At 38.0% G+C, this 25,235-nt stretch overlaps 1 protein-coding gene across 1 annotated transcript in view; it reads right to left on the bottom strand.

The window, feature by feature from the left end:
• The window catches only part of LRMDA (leucine rich melanocyte differentiation associated), a 602,786-nt gene that overhangs the window by 240,197 nt on the left and 337,354 nt on the right, over nucleotides 1–25,235 (bottom strand). Inside the window, exons 4-5 of the mRNA XM_054071217.1 lie at nucleotides 24,547–24,686; nucleotides 14,068–14,194 (exon numbers count right to left, since the gene is read on the bottom strand). Of these exons, the coding sequence (XP_053927192.1) occupies nucleotides 14,068–14,194; nucleotides 24,547–24,686 (267 nt within the window). The remainder of the gene's footprint in view (nucleotides 1–14,067; nucleotides 14,195–24,546; nucleotides 24,687–25,235) is intronic.

The following is a 25,235-nucleotide window of genomic DNA, read 5'->3' as shown; positions in this document are numbered from 1 at the left end:
GACCTCATCAAGGGCCTGCACACATAGGAAGCAGCTTCGACATTAACAAACATGCTAATCTGCCTCAAATCAAATAGGCAATTACTCTGCTACTTCCATGAATTCCAAGGCAAGTATAATTTTATAGTTAACATTAATAAACCTGTTTCAAGGATCTTGCCACCATCTGATAAAGAAGCTTTCTTTTACTATCTCTTTAATGTTATTAAATAAAGTAAACTCATGTCTGGCTAAATAGGCTTCATGAGTGCTAATCTTAGCCTAAAGCATTCTAATGGATTGACTCTTCCTCAGTAGGGCTATATAAATATTTATAAAGACTTCACACAAAGAGCAGATCTGACAGGGCTTAAAAAGACTTCTCAGCATATACAGCACCTGGAGAAAGAAGAGATTTTTGTGAAGACAATAAGGAGCTCTCGGCCCTCAAAAAAAAAAAAACCCTCTTAAATGCAGGGGGAGCTGGCAACAGCACACAAACATATATCTGAATCTGCACATAAAGATTCGCGTCAAGGCCAAACTAACAGCATTCCAATAGTAACATGGATGGGATCAATCCCTAAAGGGAAGAGTGGCCCAAGAAAGCTGGTTAATATTCAAGGATCACCTCCTCCAGGCTCAGGAGCAATGCATCTGAAAATAAACTTGAAATTAACTTCCACAAACCTTCTCTGGGATTGCCAGACAGTCTAAATTGCAACATAACTGCTTCCCAGATGTAGAACTGCAAAAAATATTAGGCACATGCCTTGTTCCCCCCGACCACACCAGTCCTCATGTTAACTTCACTGTAGCAGTACTACAAGATTTACAGGGTTTGAAGTAGTGTGTTTTAGGTTTAATTAGAGCTCCATAAATTTTCCGTATTCCTACTACGACAGTGCCTCAGCCAGTGGTTTCCCCTGCATTCTGGGCAGAAGGTAGAAGACCAGGCTAGAAAGGACAAGACAACCACTGGCTCTGTATACAGCAGTTTTTACAAGCCAAACCATATTCCACTAGGGGTTTATCAAATCAAAAAATAGATGTCCCACTTGCCAAAATATGACCTCAAGAAGACAAAGCAACTAAATCCTCTACCAACAACTTATCCATAAATCTCTATTTGGAGGGAGGAGGTGGAGGAGAGGGTGGAGAAAAAGAGCACTTCACATAAAGAACACTTCTTCAGAAGTTCTCTCCAGAGAAACTAGTAAACATAGCGGGTAGAAAAAGACCCAAAAGCCACATTGCTTGTGCCTTGAAATCAAGAAGTTTCTATGAAAAATAAGCTGCTCTCTAGTTTCATGTTAAAAAATTAATCAGGAAAATAATATTAATTCTGTTCTTTTTCTTGTAATTTGTAGCAGTCCATGGCCTTGCATCAGTGCTTCCCAGAAAGGGAGGTGTACCCTTTACTGAGAAACCATGCGTCTTTTTGGCCTGGTAGAAGAATTCAATTTAAAGCTATTTTTATAGTCAAACTCTGAATTATTTTCTCACCTTGTAAGAATTCTCTCACCTTGAATGTACAGATAATTGTTTATCAGAGATCAACAATAAAATCCAAAGTACTCCTATCAGCAAATTACCCACATAGCTGAGGATGAAAATCTCGCCAATTCAATATTTCTTTATAGTTAGAGAATGACTGTTTGGCTGTTTTGAAACTATCATCACATGTGCAGATGAGTTCTCCTTTGGAAAGACCATTTGACATGGTGAAGGTCTAAGTTTGGTTGTCTTGCTCACATTGATGCGGCAGACTACTCCATCATAGCCTACCCAAGAGGAGTAAAAGTAGATTTAAAAGGTTTTCTTCATGCGCAAGAAGAGTTTTGTGCCATACATCCAGTCCTTTTGCGTAGTTCTGTTATAGTGTTGCATCTTTCTAAACTGCACACGTCTTTGAACCGTTATTTAGAAGTCAATAGCACTGTAGAGTCCTAATTTGATTGTAAAGAGATGAGAAATCATCAAGTAAGACAGAAGGAAAAAGCTGGGAGACATTATACAAAAGCAACATAGCTATAAACTTGAGCAGACCTGGGGCGATGGATGAATATTGTGGCCTGTCAGACATCTCTGGAACAATACGCAATAGGAAACAAAGCACAAAACTCCTGCCAAAAGGCACGCAAAGCGAATGAGTTCTCCAAGAGCAGTTCTAAAATCCAGCATCACAAATATTTTATGCTTTGTTTTCAAAAGTCCAATTGACTTGACCTGTAGCTAACTGCGAAACATGCAAGCGACGTCCTGTTTTGAACTCAGGAATGCTATTTTTCCACAGAACTATGCAGTTTCCTGTGGCTCATACTTAATGGGCTTGACAAGACCAGGTAAAACAGGGACATTCATTGCCTGTACCACTCCATTCTTTTTCTTAGAGAGACTGCTTCTCTGGTGCTAGAGTCTCCACCTTTCACTTTAAAATAAACATTTAGTTCACATTTTCTGTTGGTAATAATAATAATACTAGAGGCTGATTGCTTAATCACATCTAAACATTTTAGCTTAATTTCCAGTCATTGGTTATGTTAGTACCAGTAGCACCAAAATGATACACACTTAGTGGAAAATAAAAAAAGCAATACAAACAGCAAAACTGGTATTTTCTGATAGACGCAAAACCTTCAGTAAGGGTCACAAGATCCAGCATGGTGACAAAATAATAGCCGTGGGGAGGGAATAGAATGCAATAGTTAAACTCAACCTCAATCTGCACAGTAATGCTAGAGTGGATATATCTCCTTCCTTACAAGCATTCCCAGTTAAACCTAGTGACCTTCACCTACCACTGCTGGAGGAAGATCCTAACCCCACGGCATGACTGGAGATAGTTGTGTATTATTTCAATAGAACCTTTTTCTTTCTCGTTCACATACTTTCTGTATGTATTCACACTAATAATCCTTTCGATAAAAGCGCTCCAGAAAATAATTAACTTTAATAGCTTTTCCACAGCTAAAGCTGCACAACTGGGTGGAAAATACAAATGAGCTTCGTATAGCAAAACTTAACCACTTGAAATAATTCTAAAAAAAAAAAAAGGAAAAAAAAAAGATTACAGGTTCAGCCCCATTTCTGTGGCAAAATGAGTATTTGTCATAAATGTATCAAATCCCCTAAAAGCTACACCCATTGAAATTTCATATTTAGGCTGATTTACTTGCCAAATCACACAGACAGCACGGTTGCGTACGATCTTTAAACAAGTACAACCACAGGGCAATGCTGCAAGATTTAAGAGAAATAAAAGCATGATCAGCTAGCTTGTAATCTTCTTTTCTCTTATTCTCCTCCCTATAGCTGCATTACATTGCCTGTTGAGAACAATAACATATTTGTGCTTTTATAGGTAGAATGATTTGTATTATGTAAAGATTTGGCTAACAGAATAAAGATGCATTCACACTGAGCTGGATTACACGCTGTTAATAATTTTCTGGATGCTCTAGGGGACCCATAATTCTGGAGGACGACAGATTAGCATTTGAATATACGCTTTGTAATACATCGCAAAGCAGACTGTTTTAATTTACTTTTTGCCATTTTTCTAGAACCACACTAACCAGAAATCAAATCACTGAAAGCATTTGGGAGGAAAAAGCATACCATAATCAAGTTTTTATCCCCCACCCCCACAGAATCTGAAAAGTACACAGAAAAATCTGTCTTTTCCTGACTCCCACACCATTTCAATAGCTTCCATTACAATGTCAGACTACCTAGAATATGGGATCGGGCTGGCAGTACTGTTGTAAGCACAGTGAATAAATGGGCAACTCGGCAAGGAAACTGGAGTCTGTTGTTCTGAATAAAAGCTCAAGCTATCCAGAAAGCTGGGTTTGCTGTGTTTATTTCAGAAACTAATCTTAAAATACATTATTTTAACAGAATTAAGATCACAGAGAAATACCCCTCAAAATACGTTCCCATTCTTTTGCCACTGAGCACAAACTTCATCACAGAGCAGACTCTCTTTTGGCCAACTTTGAAATCCTTTGTAAACTGTGTTTGTCTTTTCATAATTTTTGCAACACTTAGTATTTCAGAACAGTCTTAATGCCTATGACTCCCTAATAAACATTATATCTCAGACAAACACAACTTGGAAGCACACTAGAGTTTTTTATTTCATTAATTAGTTTTTGTAGCATTATAAGATTCCCCTAGCAAGCACACATACACTGGACATGATCTACTTTTCCTGACCTCTGGTCCTCGGTTATAATTAGTTGTCTGGTCCCAGTTGCTTACATTGTAAACAGAGCCTGATACACCCACATTTTCTGCGTGCATTTATACATTACTATACAGCTGCCAACTGTCTAACCGTTCTAATAAAAACCTATTTTCTAAGGTTTATGTTTTATTGCATGCATGACTCCCTTATTGGTTAGCATTTTGGAGTTGTGGAAAAGGTTATGAATTTAGAAACTGACTGCATTCATATCATATTTAAAACTTAATGCTATTTTATTAAAGACATATGGGCCTCCAAAGTACACATATTAAATGTCATGTAAGAAAAGTAGCAGTTTAAATCATGGTCAAATTCATTTTTGACGTGACTCCTGAGGCTTCCCAAGATCTGAACTATTTCTTTGTAAATCTGGCAGTTTAACCACACTCATAAATCACTTTCAAAGCATATTATTTCTTAATTTTACCGCATTAGCGAGAATTTGGCCTACACAGTGAACTGTTTGTAACCGTTATGTGAACAAAGTTGTATATTTAGCCTTACAATGTGGGAAGAAAGAAAAAGGTCTTAATTTCTCAATCCCAAATTTACTTCTTATTTTAAGCAAAACTATACATTTCCTAATGCAACTTGCCAGAATAAGGTACATTGGATAGTTTGCTGCATTGACATAACAGAAAACTTCACCTCCCTCTGCTTCAAGTACATATATTGGAAACACAAAGGCAATGGTAATTTAATCATCAAGCAAACATCCCACAGGTTTTCCTACAAGAAAGAATGCCTAAGGTTTTCAAGCCCCACCAACACTGAAAGAGAAATGACAACACACATGCATTTACTCAGCACCCTGATATAATGACAATTTATACCTTAGAACTGAAGCATACCTTAAACATGTTAAAAAATTAAATGCATGTAACTTCAAGACAGATTCCCCGTCTGCTAAAGTCACAGGAAGCCCTAACCCCAGAACAGATCCTTCACAGCACAGGATTCAAAGCACTGCCAGTTTTGAAACATGGTTGAAATTTCCTTTACCTATCAGAGAAGATCATAATGGCAGAGTGAACTACAACTTGTACATTTTCCTATGAATGTTTTGTCCTTGGATGCTGGGAATAACAAAGATAAACTAGCACAACTTACGGCAAAAGCTTTATATTGTCACTAATTACTTCAAACAGAACAGCAGTCCTCAGTCACAAATCGTTTTGAGCTTTTTATCCATACAATGAACCCCTCATTTTCCCCTGAAACAGGGATGCATAACCAAAGTCACTATATCTTAAATGTTTTATGTCAGCTGCATTGTATGTGAGATGGGCAAAATGCTCTTCAGAAAAGCTTTTTAAGGAAGTTAAAACATTGGTCTGTAAAGCGGACAAGAAAACTTGAAAAAAGGGGGAAAACAAAGAAAATTCAAAGCTCAGTAAAATCACAACACATGATTTTGGTAGAAGGTTTCTTAAGAACTTTAAAGAGAGCTTGGATGAGGATAATTTTCTGAATGCCTTTCACCTAGATCAAGAAAGATTCCAGGTGTGCAAACTGTCTGTATAAAGATCATTCCACTGCCCCTAATTTAAATTGAAAAGCTATCGCTTCATCTGCTGGGTAAGATTTTCAACGGCCAGTCTGATTAGGACAAGCTGTAATTAGCACTGTCTACTACAACCAAGCATAGAATTCAATAAAATTATTCTCTCTGTATTTTAACATAATGAGGTCAACATCAGTTTCAATTGACACTGAGGAACTGGAACCAGAATCTCCACTGTTATTAGGAAGAAATGTTAGAATATTAGGAATATTAGGAAGAAAAGTTTTCCTGTGAGGGTGATGAGGCACTGGCCCAGGTTGCCCAGAGGACTCGTGGATGCCCCATCCCCGGAGGTGTTCAAGGCCAGATTGGATAGGGCTTGGAGCACCCTGATTCAGTGGGAGGTGTCCCTGCCCATGGCAGGGGGTGGAATTGGATGGGCTTTTAAGTCCCTTCCAACCCAAATCATTCTATGATTCCATGAATATGATTTTAAGGGAGCAGATGAAACCGTGCCACACCCTTTTTCTTTGACAAAAGGAGCAGTTTTAGAAACTCATTAGGCAAAATAAGTTCAGGATTTCTTACAAAACATCCTTTTGGCCTATCCATTTCTGGTAAGGGTGAAGAAAAGGGAAAAAGTATTAGTCCTTCTCTGAAAACAAATTATTAATTCTTTTTCCTGAAATAACTTGTGAAATACTAATAAATGTGTATTTTCCTGAAATACAAATTCATCATGTTCTTAGTCACTAATGAAGAGTTAATGATCAATATACTTAAGGCTTTTAGGAGATGACCTCACCACTACCAGCCCTACGTGCCTCTTGGACCGTGCTCTGGCTGACGTTAGCGTTCTGACCCATAATACTCTGACAATACTTTGCAGCACATGGTCTCTCTTTTAGCGTAACAGGAAAGGCAGGATTCAGCTGCTTAAATACAAGCTTCTCCTGCCATTTTGGCTACCCTGCATATCTGCGCCTGGCCTCAAACGGTGAATCCTGAAAAGCATGCACCTCCCATACATACTCATCTGCCATCCGTACAGGGACCTGCTCTATACTTTAGGCTATCTGAGATGGCATTAGACTGCTATTTTTAGACACTTGCATAGTTTCCAAACTGATTAGGAATATTAGCATGTACCAGGTACATTCATTTTACCTCCCTTTTTGTTCCATGCATCTAATTCGACTACAACAACACTAAAAACAATCTAGCATTTATTTCACAATAAGATGCTTTATGATTTGCTCGCACCACGTTTTATATGACAAACACACGGTCCTCTATCCCCCAGTACAATTTCGGTCATCACATCTGAACTCGTAACCTGCAGATCACTGTATAGTGTTGGTTTTGACCATGATCCTACTGATGGCAAAAGGAAACACATGGAAGATTAAAAAAAAAACTTCTGTACAATCAAGGACTATTGCATTAGCATAGATATCATTAAAAATGCCATTGCACAACCAAAACCATTTTGCTAATGGCAAACAAACCCAAAGAATACTAGGAGAATATCAATGTGAAGGCAATGACACACTGAAGGCCCTCGGTTTCTTATGTATTTACTTCTTTGGTCTCAATATAGATACTTCACTACCACAAAGCTGTCAACTACATAATGAGAGACAGTTTCTTGAAAGCTTTACATTAATGTTGGAAGTTGTACTCCAAGGCAGAAAAGATGGGAAAAAACGCTCCAAATCCATACTTGCTGTTCAGCTTATGTTCCCTAAGAATCAAGGAGAGGAGGAAAAGGCAAGAGGAATTAAGAGGGAAATTTACAGCAGAGAAATAGAAAAGTACCATGAAATACAGACAAATTACCCTGCAAACACTGGGGGAATCTTTAAGAAATTTCGATCCTAAGATACACCAATAAGAGAAGAGACTACTGAAAAAGAAGAGCACGCAAAGCTGTAGTGACAACTGTAATAATACATAGAATGTGATTTGCAATTATTCATTTCATGGGTATTCAATTAAACAAATCAGACCATAGGCTGGCAGCATCTCACAAGTGAAGTTTCGATAGTTCTGAACCCACAAACAGGGGGCAGAGAGGGGGAACATAAAAGCAGCAATAAACAAGTTGTCATGTGAGCTTCTTCAGTTAAATGGATGTGTTAATGATATACAGCGCCTATTGCCATTCATCAGAGAAGCTCCAAGCACTTTACAAATATTAAGTAAGTCTTACAAAGGGATCCATTTGCTCACCACTACTGAAAGACAGACACCTTTCAGGTGCAAGGCAGCAGCTGGTTAACTAGCACACTGCAACACTACATAACAGTTTAGGGCAGAAGGTGGAGAAGAATGCCTTCGTAAATTGAGACTGTGCAGAAGTCCATGGAGGCAGAATGTAATTACCTGAGTTGGAATCAGGCCAGGGCTCCAGGAGTAACACCCCTTTCAATGTGAAAAGTGCACTGGGATCATTAATGGCTAAAAGGATACTGGCTTTTTGACAATCAGACTTTTTTTAAAGGAATCATTTTAGGAAAGAGACATCCCTTTTCGCATTCTATATTCAATAGCAATAAGATACTGAAATGCAGTCCACATAAAACCTTCCCGAAGAACTAAATAGATACTAGTTCTTCAAGAATTATGACCACCAGAACAAACAATGAAGAAGAGTCTCTCCCTCTCCCCTAACACACATATGACCCACACGTGTCTACTTTTCCTTCCTGACAGCTGGAATTACAGCAGGCTGAGCAGAGAATACATCCCTTTGATATTGCAGCAGCTGCATACATGCAGCTTAGTCCCCGCTGCTTACACTCATTGCTTTTCTCTCATTTACTGACTGAGGCTCTTTCTCTCTACCCATGTGAGCTGTCATACATGAAAACACAAAATATAGCAAACAACCAATCAACTCCCTTTAAACGTCTTAACTCGCAGCTTAACTGAAGCATTGCAAGCAAGCTTCTTATTTTTCAGGCTCTTTGTCACTCGGATTCCCATCTTCCACTTTATTATCATACCTGTCTTCGCTGCTTCTTCGGATACTGACCCTTCTCTTCCCTTTGTTGGCTGCTCTTTCTGAAAGCCTGCCTTCCAGTTTGCTTTAACATAGCTGCCATTGCCAGCACATTGAAGGCAACTATTTACTGACTGGCCTTAGGAGACTCCCCCAGACCCTGGAGGCAGAAAGAATATATCTGCCCATGGCAGGGGAGGTGGAACTAGATGAACTTTAAGTTCCTTTCCAACCCAAGCCATTCTGTGACTCTATGATTCTATTTAAGAAAACTATGATAGCTGCCAAATAGTTAAGGACAACAATTACTAAAAATCACTCCTTATGCCTCATCCGATTTTAACAGAACTTGAAAAAGCATGTACAGAATTGGTCACTTTTTCCTATGAGCTTAAACACAAGAATACTGACAATAATCTGAAAGGCATACCGTAGATTTCAGTTTATCTTATTTCTTAAGTCACACTGTTAGCGTAGAGACTGCCTAAATATTTACTCTTCCTATCATAACAAAATAAACGTCCCTCTACCCCCCAAGTAAGAGGGTGACAAGAATCACATACAGTCGTCACATGAAATGCAGATACTTGACTTGCCTTTCTGCTTAAGTGTCTCCAACCTAGTTCCTCAGAGAACAAATGCTGTGTCAGGTTTTATAATTATAACTTGTGATGAAAACAACGCATCTGCGGGGGGGGAAGGAATTCAAAACACCTATACTGCCATCTTTTGTTGTACAGTTTCTTCTATACCCAGCAGTCAAGATGCTCTTGGGTGCAGTAGCAAGAAAGCAGAATAACTCCACATAACATGAAGTCAGTTACTTGGAAGCATACTCGCGCATACCTACTGTTGATATGGTCCTATAAGCTGCAAGATTCTTACATGGGACCAAAAGAACACTGCCCCCTTTTCCATTATAAATAAAACCGATAAAAATATTAAATTTAAAATGTGCTACACTAAAAAATAGTTGTTGGACTGAGAGGTTACAAAATACTGGGAGATAAACATATTTTCTAGGAACAAGTGCATTGACCCAGTACAAAGCAATTAAATTTGTATTTACAGAGACGTATGACTGTGTATTTATTCATGGCAACACACTTTAGAAATAATGGTATATTCGCATATTGTCATCTAGATTAAATGATCATGAATACAAACCTTTAAAATATGAAATTATGATACACTTTGATACATCATAATTTCATTCTGTTTGTTTACAGCATGTGCATCATAAAAATACGGATTCTTAAAATGCATTCTCAGACCACATTGTGTTTGGCATCTCTAAGTTTTAAAGATGAAACAGTTGGAAGCACAATTCAAATCCCTATAAACCAAATGAGGGTACAGTTTTAAATAATCATGTCAAGAAATGAAAACTCTACTCTTTGTAGAAGCAGGGACGAATAATTACAAAGCTGAGACACAATTAAGCACTGTTGACTGTCGTATTCTTGAGCTGTCTTTCTGATGTGAAATGCTGTCATGCCCAGAAACACACTTCACACTGGACAGGCGTCTTCCACTTTGATCTACACTTAATGCCAGTGAAATGAGGTCATGGTCTGGTCATTAAACACAGCTTCCTCATCTGGCTCAATGCCTCTTAGCCAGCCAGGCTTACCCAATCTTTATTAAAATCAGGCATGATATGATGTTCAATATTTTGACAAAAGCAAGCATAAACATCACAGAATAATGAAGTTGAGCTCACTTACAGAGCGAGATGGAAGGCTGCATTGTAACATTAAGCGGTTTTCTAATAAATGACTGCATCTTTCCATAAGACAGTCATAGCACAAACAGATGCATTTTAAACAAAGGATGAAATGAAGCAAAGCACAAGAAAGTGCAGTGTTCTATTAAAAAAAAAAAAAAAGAAAAGAAAAAATAGGGAAAAATGAAAGTAAAAAAATTTATACAAAATAAAATATTTATGACTTAGTGATGACTGGTGATTGCTAGATACTTCTGCATTTGAGTAAACACAAGCTAGTCAGATGGAAATTTCTTGCTTTTATTCTCATTTTGTGTATTTTTTTTCTTGGTGGGGTATTTTGCTCTCCCAAGTATTTCATGTCAAGACTAAAATGAAAACAACTCCCCACATCACAGCCTCTTTAGATCATCAGTCTGCTTTTTATGCTGAATAAGCCACACCATCTCCTGCTTGTCATAGTGGGGAAAAAAACACCACCTAACTTGGGATTTTGATATTCCAGCTCCATTCCTGGCAAACATAGAATCACAGAACCAGTGAATGGCCAATGGAAGTTGGAAGGGACTTCAAAGCCCATCCAGTTCCAAACCCCTGCCATGGGCAGGGACACCTCCCACTGGATCAGGTTGCTCCAAGCCCCATTCATCCCAGCCTTGGACACCTCCAGGGATGGGGCAGCCACAGCTTCTCTGGGCAATCTGTGCCAGCGCCTCATCAACCTCACAGGAAAACTTTTCTTCCCTGAGATCTTATCTCAACATCACCTATTTCAGCTTAAAACCATTCCCCCTCATCCTGTCCCTGCACTCTCTGATCAAGAGCCCCTCCCCAGCTTTCCTGGAGCCCCTTTCTGGAAGCTGCTCTAAGGTGTCCCCAGAGCCTTCTGTTCTCCAGGCTGAACAATCCCAACTCTTTCAGCCTGTCCTCATATGGGAGGTGCTCCAGCCCTCGGACCATCTCTGGCCTCCTCTGGATCCAACAGATCCATGTCCTTCCTGTGCTGAGGGATGCAGAACTTAACACAGGGCTCCACACGAGAGCTCACAAGAGCCGAGTAGAGGGGCAGAATCCCCTGCTCAACAAAGTCGGGCACAGTGGCTACTGCCTTGAGGGGAAGGGAAATCCCATTCTTAGGAAGTTCACTATCAGCACGGTCTTATATCAGTAAGCCAGTTTCTTATGAAGTTTCTCTGATGACCAGTACTGGATGTACTTCCATCTTCCTCTGAGTTTGAATCAAAGCATATTCATCTCTAGTTTAAGAAAGCTTCGAATATATTCCCACCAGCTGTCTGAAATTTGGCTGAAGCTGGTCGAAAACATATATATATATAGGAGGGGAACTGATGAACACAAAAAAAGCATAACATTCAGGAAACCTGAATACTGAGAAATAAAAAAACATTATGAATTCAATATATAACAAATGCTAGAATTGGAAAGTACGGTTATTGTGCACATCATTTTTGTGATATGTAGAGGAACACTGCTTTTTATGGTCTGAGTATAGCTATAAATAGCTATACATATATATATCTGCATCTGAAAACAAATATGCAGAGAGGACTCAGTTCTCAAAAAGAATTTGCATGCATGCACACTATAGGCATGAATATCCTAGGAAACAAGCACAAATTCAAGATGATTTTAAGAGATTTATCATTTCTGTTCTGCATCCAATTTAATATTTACTTTAATATAGCCACTTCCGTAATATGTACTTAATATTGTATGATTAGGGTAATTTTATAGCACCTTAAGAAGCATTAATTCACACCATGGAAAGCATCTACAATGATTTTACCATCAGCAATTAGTACCAAATTTGTAGCAATAACAACAGGAAATTCAAGCCTTCTGTAAATTTGCTGAAATAAATGTATGCTTTACCATGAGGCTTAGCAGGTAAATAATCCAAAACTACACTGTTGGGTTTTAACCCCAGCTGGTGACCAAGCATCACACAGCTGTTCATTCAGTCCCCCTCCAGCACGATGAGGGAAAAGAATTGGAAGAGTAAAAGTGAGAGAGCTCGTGGGTTGAGATAAGGACAGTTTAACAGGTAAAGCAAATCCATGTACACAAAGCAAAACAAGGAATTAATTCACTTCTTCCCTGTATTAGCAAAACTCTTTTCAGTACAAACCCAAAACACAGCCCCATGCTAGTTACTATGAAGAAAACTAACTCTGTCGTAGCCAAAAGCAGCATATATACAAAATGTTCAATTAAAGATACAAAAAAAAAGGTGTTATCTCTGCATTTGTGTAGTAATTTACCCTCAGCTATTACATTAAAAAGATATTTCACCCAGAAAAGGAACTTCAAATTTAAGAAACATCTTTTTTTTTTCTTCTCTTACACTGTGAAGTTAGTTAAAATTCCAAGAGCAGACTCTTTAATGAAAAATCTAATTGCTAATAAAATTAAAAATCCATTTCACTAGATTCAAAATTTAATTAGATAAGAATCATAAAAGAAGACAACATACATATGCTATATCTGACACATATCAGCTGTTGCATTTGGCCAGATTCAGCAGAGATGGTTTGCTGTGAATAAGATATCCACAGCAGCTTAGAAATAAATTATTTTGTTTATCACATATATGAAGTTGAAATAACTAACGGCAGCAGTAAACAATATATCAAAGCAGTGCTTGTATCAGAACTGTTAACATTTTAGTAGTTATAAATGAATCAGTCTCAATTAATTTGTTATGCACTGCAATTGTACTTGTGATAATACATTTATCTAGCAACTCTGCTATGCTACGAAAAAGTGCGTTTCCATAACTGTACATTACTATTCAGCATTATTGGAAATCTGCAATAAATTATTGATGGTATATTTTAGAGAACAAAACAGCAAACAGAAAGCAAGCAGACTGCAAACTTGAGTAGAGTTTTATGAAAGATTTGCAGCACCAAAGCACACTGAAGGTCGGATTGCTGGAACCATGTATTGATCAGCAATGGAAAAAGGAGGTCAAGTGGAGAATTCCCGTTTGCATTCCAGTTGCATCAGCAGTGTGCCAAGAGTTGATGCAAGTGGCATCAAAAGCTCAGATTACTGAAACTGTCTCTCTGATGTTGTCAATGCTAATTAGCAGGACATCACATCAAGTAACATCATACACCATGAGAATCAGCTGGTCTACTAAAGCCTACAAACACCATAGGTACAACTCGTGCGACAAACATTTGTGTTTAACACACAAAGTGGGGGACAACTCGTCAGAAAAATTGCATTCTTTCACCAAAGCATATCACACAATTGTTATATAACTTTAGACAGGATAAAAATATTCTTTTAAGCTCAGTGACACATTAGTTATTTTGTTATACGAAACAGAGGTTAGAAACCAGAAATTTGATAACATAACCACGGTCCGCTAACCAGATGTAACGGTAAAATTTGATATTAAACCACAGAAAAATTACTAAGGCTTTTGTCCCTTGCCTGACCACATTTACCAGACCTTCCATTTGAAAGGGTTTTTCTGTTCCTTCAGCAGAAGATGCAGCCAAGCTTTTGACTTATTGTAAAACAGCATTAATGAATCACATTGTTGTTACTCCTTCCATTCACTCTCCTACCTTAGCATCCTTGGGCTTAACCACTTTCATGAAGGCCCCTCTTATCAAGGCTTCCTCTCTCTCCCTCCTGGTTACTTTCCGAGTATCAAGAAATTTCAAGTTTGTCAATTTGTGCAGGACAAAATACCTGACAGAGAACAAAATGCACAGAGTTAAAATCCAGTAATAAACAAAGACTTACTTAAATAACTTAAAAATAACAACAACAAAGAGCTGTTCCCTCTGTTCCCTCTCTCTGTTCACCTTTTCCATGCAACATAGCTTATGTAAAAAAGTGGGTATATTTAACCTGCTCTCTCAAATTAAGTTTGTTGTAAGCTGCCCATAACAATTTAATACTGGGAGAATCAAACGGATAAGAAAATTATCACTGTGGACATGTATGTTCTAAGAGTCATAATAAGGTAAACCCAGAAACAGAAAAAAATTGGAAATTGTTTTGAATTGCCAGTTTGGAAAAAGGACTTTTGACTGATTTTAAAGATTCCATCCCACATTGCAATGAAAACCAATCTGAAACACGGGAAACTGTCAGCTATCTTCTCTGAAGGAATGCTCACAAAACATTAATTTGCCAACGTTTCTTCAGATTTTTACTGTATTTTCCTAAAAACACAACGACCAGCAACATTAGAGACACATGAACAGCAAATCAGGGAGGAGCATCATTTTTCTTCCACCATACATCCTAAACCATCATCCTTTGTCTTGAAAAGTCTCTGCTTTCCAAGACTACATTGTGACATAGGCATCATTTGGAAGGAGAATTTGAGCTTGCTCCTGCCCGAGAGATAATGTGACCTTATGGCACATAGTTCCCAGCTCAGGATTAAATGATGAAGCAAACAGAAAGAGACCATTTTCACGAAAAATATGGTAAGAATTCAAACTTGTTCTATTTATCCTTTTTACCAAAGTACAGTGGTTTTTTAGCCTCAAAAAAATACCATTGGCTCCTCACTTGCAGAGGGAGAGAACATCGCAGCTCAGAAGCAAAGTAAGCCACACAACCAGGGCAAATCAAAACATCTAACCAGCTATTTATATTTAGTCAACCAAACGTGAAGCAGACATCGCAAAGTGAGAGAAGTGCCAGACTTTTCCTGGCAGGGCTAGAAAGGTGATGGATGATGCTCCCCATGCCTAGCTGCTCTGCATGAAACTCCAGCCAGTCAAGGAGCCACCAAATCACACCAATCCCTTCTGACACTGTGAGGAAGAAATCATGGTAGGAGAAAACTCTGCATTAACATAACATTCTGAAAAAGAACAACACACACAAAAAATGTGGTTTAGAAGATATGAGTTATCTTATAACACTGTTCTCCAGACCAGATAAACACGTGAAGATGACTCCCCTTGCACAACCAAGCAAAATTTAATGCCGCAAAGAAACCTTTCCATCAAGCAGACCTTTCCTCTGAGGCAACACCTTCATAAATTGTTAATGAGGGAGCTGAAAATGCTCAGTGTTGAAATGCTCAGACAATTTAAATGTGAATCCTCAATCTCTGACTTTCAATTATATTAGGAGAAGAGAGAGCCACTTTACCAAACAGAACATGTCCTAAGACCATTTATTAAATCACAACTACAGATCTAAGAGACTGACATATTCCCAGAGTCCTCCCAGCCTTCCTGGCTGCCCTTCCAGTCCTCCCTGGCATTTTGCTGGCCCTTATCTTTCCACGGAGGAGAAGCTATCTATCTTATGTTCCCAGCAGAAATGCCCTGATCACAACAGATTCTTTCAAATGGAGAGACATACAGAAGGAAACGATATGTCAAGAGTGAAGACAAGTGAAGCTAAAGACGAGTAAAGACACCCACTAAGTGCAGGTTAAGAAAAGATGAATACTCAGGTGAAGAAAACATCAGTATTAGAAAATCAGCAAATGTTTAATGATGGAATGAAATATGCCATTGAAAAGCAGGCCGCAACAAAAATGACAACAACGTAAGACAGCACTGTCATCTATGCAGCCTTTGGCTCACAGCCCTAAATGTCAGTTTCTCAATCATTTCAAAAGAGCTTAAAATTCTAATAGCATTCCTTGGTACAAATGGATTTTTGTATTTTTAAAGCCACCCTGACTGTGCTTCTAAAAGCAGAACTAGCACCAGTACGTGCCAATTCCAAAACCAAAAACTCTACCCATGTAAATTAAAAAGCAAATTACAGTACAAGGCACAGGCTAGGGGATGATTTTTTTTAAACTTGCACTCCTTAAGGAGAGCAAATTTAAGTACCATAAAGGTTAGCCTCCCAGTAGAATAAATGCATATTAGCAACTAATTCTTTTTAAAAAGTGATTCAAAACACAACATATTCCTTTTACTAAATGTAGGATAAAAAAATTCTATAAGATACAAAAATAATACGATACTTTTTTATTGAATGGTTGAAGAGAAGCATCGGGCTTCCCGGATATATTCGAGCTAGAAATATGAAGATGCAGCTTCAAGCTACATGTAACACAAGTTTGCCATAAAAAAATACAGGAAAGGACTACCAAAGCCCTGGAATGAATGCTTTACAATATCAATTCAACCCTTGTAAATTTAATCCAGGGTTATTTGCTGCACAAAATGTTTTTACTGTGATGTATGACTTAGTTACTAAGGTTATCACAGCAGTATCCTAAAGTTGCATAGTACATAAACCATTTCAGTTAACAATGCAGGGAGGTTAACTCCCCCAGATAACCTGCTATCAGAGGGTTAGAGCAGATGACATGCCTCTGTCAGCTTTCAGGAGCTATTGATGGTTCAATCAGTTTGTTTTGAAGGTAAAGTACAACAAAAGGGCACTAAACTTATTCAAACTGTCAACATGGACTATCTGGAACGTTGCTCGCAGGTAAGTAATTTTGGGTGTTTTAAGACTATTATCAAACACCAATGGCTGCAGAAAAAGACAGCTACTAATAACACTGAATGTAGCCATCATAAAATACTTTATGGCAGGTACTAGGAGCTATAAATCGCATGACACATTGCACCTGGTTTAGACTTGGAAAATCACTAGTTAAGGGAATACTGTTCAAAGAAGAGCGATCCACCTAAATTTTACATTCTAAGTTTAAAAAGAATTTTTTAGGTTATAGATCCTGCCCTTTCCTCCCTTTTTTTCCCCACCTATTTCAAAACTTAGCACTGCCGCATGTGCCCTGAGACTGCTTTAACACCTTTGCAGTGGTGTGAAAAAAGGTGATTATCTTCAGTGATGAGAATAAAGGTGAGCTCCAGAGAGAGAAAAAACCCAGAGACACCTGGAAGGTGCTTAGAAACCATCTATCACTGCCTGTAAAATGATCTGCTGATTCATGATGGATGAAGGAAATTAACTGTGTAAGTAAAGTTGCATCTTCGTCTGTCCAGAATCATCTCCTCCCACTGACTCTCAGTACCAAGAGTCAAATTAAAATGGGCTAATAGTAGATATCTATCACATACATCAGGAACACTCAGAGATGGAAAAAGACCAAAGAATATAATTTTTTGTGTTATTTCAGTCTTAGTTAAGTGAAAATGACAATAAAGATTAACAATTAATTTACCAATTTTGTAAGCGTTGCTTGTGATTAGTATTACTTTAACGGTTTTCACATAGACCTGTCGAGATATTGGAAAAGAAGGACAGGCTTGAGAGGGCATTTGCAAAGCGAGTTTGGGATTCAGATGCTATCGACATTGGCAAGAGCTCAATGGGGTAAAGCTCCCCTTTGAAGAAACATACTGGACTTCAGAAAGGGACAGAACAAAGACAACTTTGAGATCAGCTATTGCTATTTATTAAACAATACAATATACATAAAATATAATATATATTTAAAGAAACACTATCTCTAATACTGACTCACTGTACAGCCTTTACCATATCACAAACTTGTTGTCTTAACTCTGCCTTACAAACATGGAACACAAGACCTACCAGTTACCATGGAGGTATATTCTGTGCATGTATCTACTTCTCTACTGTGTGAGAGTCATTACCTAAAACACAGACATCGGATTATTCCCTCACTCCCAAAAAATCACTGATGGTTCACACACTCTTGGGAGAGGGTTTCAGAGGTGAAACAAAAAGGGTTCAAAGCAAATGTCTGTGAATGTTCCTTAGGAAAACACAGAAGAAAGGAACACATCAATTTAAACACACAAGAAACATTTCAGTCCTAATCCAAAATACACAAGTGAAAATAGCTTTTATGTCAATTCCTTATTTTTATTCAATAGCTACTTTGTAATTTCATTCTGATGTATTTTTTTCAGTAGCTGTTTAGATTCAAGGCATAAAAATTCCTTCAGTTTTAATGAGTTCCAGTACCTTGCTCCTTACTATTATCGAAGACTTCCAGGGAATTTTTATTCTAGAGCTGTAAACATCATAACTGGAAAAAAAAAGAATTACATAATATCATAGTATCTAAGGGCCCTGATTAATTTATTGCTACCCTTGGAAAAGCAGACAAGTTGTAGAACATGGTTGGCCTCCTCATATTGAAAGATAATGGCATCACCCATGAGCCACGCTGTAAGAAAACCTTAAAAGCAGCAATAAATTACTTGAGGAAAGAACGTTTTGGGTGCTTTGTTTTTTTTTCTCCTACTACTACCAGTAAAGTAAAGTAAATTTGTATATGTCAGAGTTTCAGAGAAAATCAAATCTTCCACTGAACCTTTACTGACAGACTATGATAAGAACTAGATTCAGTAAAGCCCTTTATTTTGCACTTTTATTAACAAAAACTGGACTATAAGGCTACACATACCGACATTTAATTTTAAACACAAAGTTAATCTGGCACTGAAAAACAGAGAAATACTTGCCCAGAAGAATGCAGAAATGACACAACAGCAATATGCTTTGTTTCATAAAGTGTTTACTTTCTTCTTTGTATTTTCTGCACTATTGTATATCCTTTCTTTGACAATCACAGAACATAAAAATAATATACTTATTTCAAATTCTGAAGGGCTGATTATGCTCTCAGTTACATTATTGTAAACTAGAAATAATAAATAATCTGAAGTTGGCAAAGTCACATCAGCCTTCAAACAGGGAGAGATGAAAACAAAATTCAGGAGGATTGAGCAAACATGTTTATGACTCTGATCTAAATTATCTCCTGTAATCGTTTCTTCTGCACCACCAAAAAGTTTAACCCTTACCCTCACCCAAATTCCCACCAAACAGGATGCAGCTGGGTGCAGAAATGCCATCTGCAACAGAAATTCCCCAATCCAGAGTTCAGAATGCCAGGTCATAAACTTAAACCAACATCTTCCAGATCAGAGGGCATGATGTTGGCATGAAGTATGTTCAAGGGCCACACAGCCTCTGTGCAACCCCAGCACTGCTTGGTGATGGGCATGGAATTATGAGAGTTTCCCAAAGCACTCAGAAATACCAACTGCCTTCTAATAAACATAGAATCAGAGAATCATAGAATGATTTGGGTTGGAAAGCACCTTAAAGTCCACCCAGTTCCAATATCCCTGCTGCAGGCAGCGACAGCTGCTACCTGATCAGGGTGCTCAAGGCCCCATCCAACCCGGCCTTGAACACCTCCAGACATTCACAACTTCTCTGGACAACCTGTGCCAGTGCCTCACCACTCTCATCATGAAGAATTTCTTCCCAATGGGTAATCTAAATCTTCCCCCTTCCAACTCAAAGCCACATCCCCCACCACACCTCCCACCACCATCCTATAACTACACGCCCTTCTCCCCAGCCTGCCCATAGGCCCCTTTAAGTGCTAAAAGGATGCTATAAGGTCTGCCTGGAGCCTTCTGTTCTCCAGGCTGAACAACCCCAACTCTCTCAGCCTGTCCTCATAGCAGAGGTTCACCAGCCCTGAGATCATCCTTGTAGCCCTCGATCATCTCCATAACCCTTGTGATCCTCTGCTCTACTTCAATGCAGCAAGCAGCTCTGCAATTTAGAAAAATACCTCTCTATGTATGTAGAAATAATTACATTTGTGTCTTAACTACTGTGTTAGTATAGACAAATTGGGAAATTATGGACTTTATTTGGCTGAACAAAACCAGTAAAATAGCTTTTGCTCACACGTTCTTACAGTGGCTAATCTCAGATGGACATTGTGTGGCTATTTAATGTCCACCAAATGTAGGCCTTCTTTTTCCTGTTACCGTAGAAATGACAAGGCCTCATGCAAACAGTGAATTAGCACAGATTCACAAATTCGAGATGTAAGGGAGTACCCGAAAAACCATAAAAACCATGTACAGAAGTAAAACAGCCCTTTATCCCTCCTGCTAAACGCAGCCTCAACATTTACATTCACAGATACTGACCGAGTATATTAGCATTATTTTCATTACTGAGTGAGGACTTCTAGTTTCCTGTTACTTCTTGAATACGTACTTATATTACCATCCAAATTAAATAACAAGGCTATTTAGAAGATGAGTAGGTTCTGTCTCAATTAAAAAAAAACACCAAAAATCCACAGTAAAACAAAACAAAGCCTGAATAAAACAAAGCAAAACCACAACAAAACAAAACTGCAAGGAAACTGAAAATGCTATAGGAGGACCCAGTGTTCCACAGAATCAAGCCTGTGGGATGGGAATAGCTGATTTAGCTTGAAAAGTTAATCCTTAGAAAATGCATATGCTTCCTTTCTTGCCGTTAAATCTTAAGAGGACTTCATAAGGTTATCACCATTTGCTCCCCCTGACAGAGATAGCATATCTAGGATATGTACTTTTAAGTTAATTTAAAATAAACTCAGGCATTTGTTACCACTTGCCCTTGTTTCCATGTCAACAGCACTTAATGAATGCATCATTCCAGGAGACGTCAATAAGGAGCAAAGAATGAGCATGCATGGAGAACTTCACACATGGCACACATCCTTCAAAATCGTATCGCTTTAATGAAAATAGGTGAGGTCACCTGCAGCATTAGCAACTGCTTTATAATACCTTCTGACCCAGATGATTCTTCACAGTTCAGTAACGCCACGTTTGAAGTTTCCACTGCAAACAATGCACCCAAAGGACTGACCAAGTGCAGGGACAAGAGAAGCAACCAGCAATTACTGTGTTGACTTCTGTTACTTTGATCTCTGGGTCATGACCTTTGTTTTCATACAATCTTCAAAGCAGAGATTGGAGACTAGGTTATTTTAGAGGACACACTGTTTTGCAAGCTATTTTTCTGCATTTCTTGCTTCCTGCTGGAGTCAAAAGCTTTTAAAACTCTCCTATCCCCATTACACTTTAAATATTCTGCTTGCCCTTGCGCTCACCCCCAACATACCCCTTTACAAAATATCATGTCCTAAACACAGAAAACTTGGGGGGGGGAAGATAAAAAGTAAGAATTTGTAGCACTTCTTTTTCTTTTTAACAGAAAAAAACTAAAGCCATTTTACGGTGATGGAAAAAACATCAGTTTTTTTAAATTAACCAAATAAGTTTGCTTATAAAAATACTGCAGAAGCAAACTTTCCATTTTCTTTTCCTGTCCAAGAAAAATTCCAATAACAAACACAAATGTTTTCATCAGTTTGTTCTCCTACACATTTGAAAGGTAAGGAGGAAGAAAAGAGATGGAAAAAAAAATCATTTTTTTCCTAGGAAAACATCCCACTCAAATCTTATGATGTTTCTCAAAAATTATAACAACTTTGAGAAAAGGTCACCACACTGGTTTTGTATAACGCTTATTTTTAATTAAAAACTAGGGAAAAGTCTTAATATAGAAATCTATAGCAATAAGATTACCTAAGAAATCAGATTGCAACTTCTAGTCAAAAACCATAATTTTAACTATTTTCCAAGTATTTATGATAAAATGTAATTATTTTTAAAAGTTGTAGTATTACTTTTTATGTCTGTTAGAAATGTTACAGTAAATCACAGGACCTTGAGTTTTAAAAATTTGATTTTCCTCATTTTTTAAAGTTGAGATTTTGGGGTTTTACAGGACTTTCCAGTTCATTGGAATGAGGATAGTAAGTAAACCTTTGATTCCTAGCACCTTTCCCTTTCTGGCTGAGGAATTAAATAGCCTGAACTCTAATTGAACTCAGTTGGAATGAAATTAAAGCTCAATGAAAAATGAAGCTGTGGTTCCAGTGGTCACTGCAAAAATTTACAAAAAGAAGTTCCTATTCAGAACAAAACCAAACCAGTTCAAGTTTATGGTAAAGCAAAATGTTTATACAATTCAGGTTCACTGGAATTAAATCTTCTGGTACAGGGTAACTAATTTAAAAAAAAAAAAAAAAAAAAACCAAAACCCGAGAAAAAGTTACTTCAAACGATTAAAAATGCTGAAATGGGTCATATTCAATGTTTGCTTTTGAAATTTGAAGTAACGCGTTTAATAAATACAAATACTTCCTCAGTCGGGAGAACTTGCTGCTGTTAAATCTGTATGTTTGGGGGGGAAGGAAGAGAAAAGTTGTGTCCAAGATGATTAAGAATGTGTATTCAAAACTCTGAACTAGTTACTCAGGAGTAAAATCAGTAGAGTACTTTTCATCAGTTCCACCATGCAGCTGAATACATTCCCTTATACACAGATAGATAGGTGGATAGGTAGATGGATGGATGCTTTGGGTTGACTCTAATGTCGTCTGGCAAACACATTTCATCTAATGTAACAAATAATTATGGAAAAGGATCAGGAAGCTTTCACTCTGAATCAGAACCATGAATCATTCAACTAACCAGAAGTCCATTCTTCTTTCTTACGAGAGCTTTAATTAACCTAGTTTATAAAGAAAAAATCCCCAGGTTTTTGAAACACAGAGGGGAAAGAAGATGGAAGCGATATTGCAGTTTCCAGCTGATGCATAAATACAACCCCTTCACACTTTGACACGGTGGTTTGCCACAACGTGACCTAAAACTACTTTGACCTCCCTGAAATCAACATTTTTGCATTGAAATGAAACAACAGACATGCTTGTTTTGATGTATGGCTGTGTGACATATTATAAATATTACATCACATAACCACAGAGGATGTCAATCAATAAAGAATTCTTTCAGACAGCACTAAATGAACCATAGGTTCTTGTCTCTGAATGGCTCCTTTAACGTACTACTTTTGCTTAAATGATTAATAGGAGACATATTGTCAGAAAACATACTTAAAGTGAAAAACAGTAAACTGTAGAAATATCATTCATTTTTTAAGCAATTCTCTGGTGCAAATGTCACATAAATTTACATAGAGACAGCACTATTAGACTTACATAAGCTGGATAGTAGGCATACCTTCTGCTTAACTCTGAAAGCAATGGGAAAGTACTGCATTAAATCTAGGCTGCACCCCTTGGTAAAAAAATCAAAGCCTGATGATAACCAGGAATGTTTCTCCAGATTTTGGAAGAAAGAAAAAAGTCTGTGATCACCCAGGATAGCTGAGCTGCTGTTCCAGCCTATGGAGGAATAAACTGGTGCATCAAATTCGTGCCACTTATCAATAAACCTGCTTCGAGTCTTCACCACTTTGGATTGGTTTACACTAAATCTGATGGAAGAGTTCGGCTCACATGAAGATAATATCAGAGCTTTACTGCATAATTCTGAATACTGTGGGTGACCTGCTAATAAACAATAAGCTCAGGCTCTGCAAGGTGGGCAGCACAGGCTGCTTGGCTCTGACTTCCAAAGTCAGCCATTCTCAGCCGATGTGAAAAATGTCAGCACACAAACACTGAAATCTTGTAGCAGATGTGAGCAAGGAAGAAAGAAATCTAATCCCTTTTTCGTTTTTAATAATCAATGTCTCCCTAGCTATTGAAATTAAGTCACTTCAGCAGACATTCCCAGAGTTTTGGATCTATACTCACCATCATCATCAGTCACAAGTATTTTTACTTTTAAAAAAATAACTCTTGCTATTTTTAGCAACATTGTGGTTAGATTGGTTGGATATACAGTACGTCAACAGGCTTGCATATTAATTTCCAGATGATGTTTTGTGTTTCATTGAAATTACATTACAAAGATAGTTCAAGGGATGGACAACAAAGCTGGTGAAGGATCTAGAGAACAAGTCTTATGACGAGCAGCTGAGAGAGCTGAAGTTGTTTAGCCTGGAGAAGATGCAGCTCAGGAGAGATCCTATCAATCTCTACAGCCACCTGAAAGGAGGTTGTAGTGAGGTAGGTGTTGATCTCCTCTCCCAAGTAACAAGTGACAGGACAAGAAGAAATGGCCTCAAGTTGTGCCAGAGGACATTTAAGTTTGATATTGGGAAAAATTTCTTCACTGAAAGGGTTGTCATGCATTGGAAGAGGCTGCCCAGGGAACGGGTGAAGTCACCAACCCTGGAAGTATTTAAAAGCTGTGTAGATGTGGTGCTTCGGGACACGATTTAGTGGTGAACTTGGCAGTGCCAGGTTAAGGGTTGGACTTGATGATCTTAAAGGTCTTTTCCAACCTTAATGATTCCATATGTTAACATATCTATAAGATACTGACCTGTATCTCTGGTAGTCATCTTCATCCTTCTCTTTGCAGACCAGTTCATTTGGGCAGGCCATGTTTCCAAGCAAACTGAGATACTGTAGTGAGGGCACAACTTCAGCCAAGTGGTCCAGAAGGCCTTCTAATTCTGTTATGTGTCAAAGGTTGTGGGTTAAGGATTCAATGACATTAATGAAAAAAAGCATTTAGAGCTGCATCGCTGCTGATTTAAACGTACACTTTAATAACTGACAATCAAATTTAGTATGGCATTCGGGAAAATGTCACATTAATTGTTCTGAGGGCAAACAGGAATAAACTCCAGTCAGTTTTTTGGCACGGAATGAAAGAATTTGGCTGTTTTGTCATTCTTTTCTCCTCCTTTCTTTCCTAGGTGGTTCACTACAAAACATTAAAACTTTGACAAAATGATCGATGCTGTGTGGTAAAATGGCTAGCAATTGCTGGAGCCACGAAACTTTTCCAGCATGGAAACAAACAGTTAGTATCACAGCACATTCATCACTAATATATTCAGTCCACTGGAAAATGAGTTTAAAGAAAAAAGTCAAACCACAACAACCCACTTTTCGCTCCCAGCATACAAATGCTTTGACTGCCATGGAAACATATTAGTAACTACTTAATTAGTAAATGTGACTTAATGTTTCACTAAGTGCAACTTAAAGACTTCAATGTTAGAA

The sequence above is a fragment of the Cuculus canorus genome, chromosome 7, assembly GCF_017976375.1.
Source record: "Cuculus canorus isolate bCucCan1 chromosome 7, bCucCan1.pri, whole genome shotgun sequence".
Lineage (NCBI taxonomy): Eukaryota > Metazoa > Chordata > Aves > Cuculiformes > Cuculidae > Cuculus > Cuculus canorus.
The sequence above is the reverse complement of the archived record's forward strand: the minus strand, read 5'-3'. Positions and strand labels throughout refer to the sequence as shown.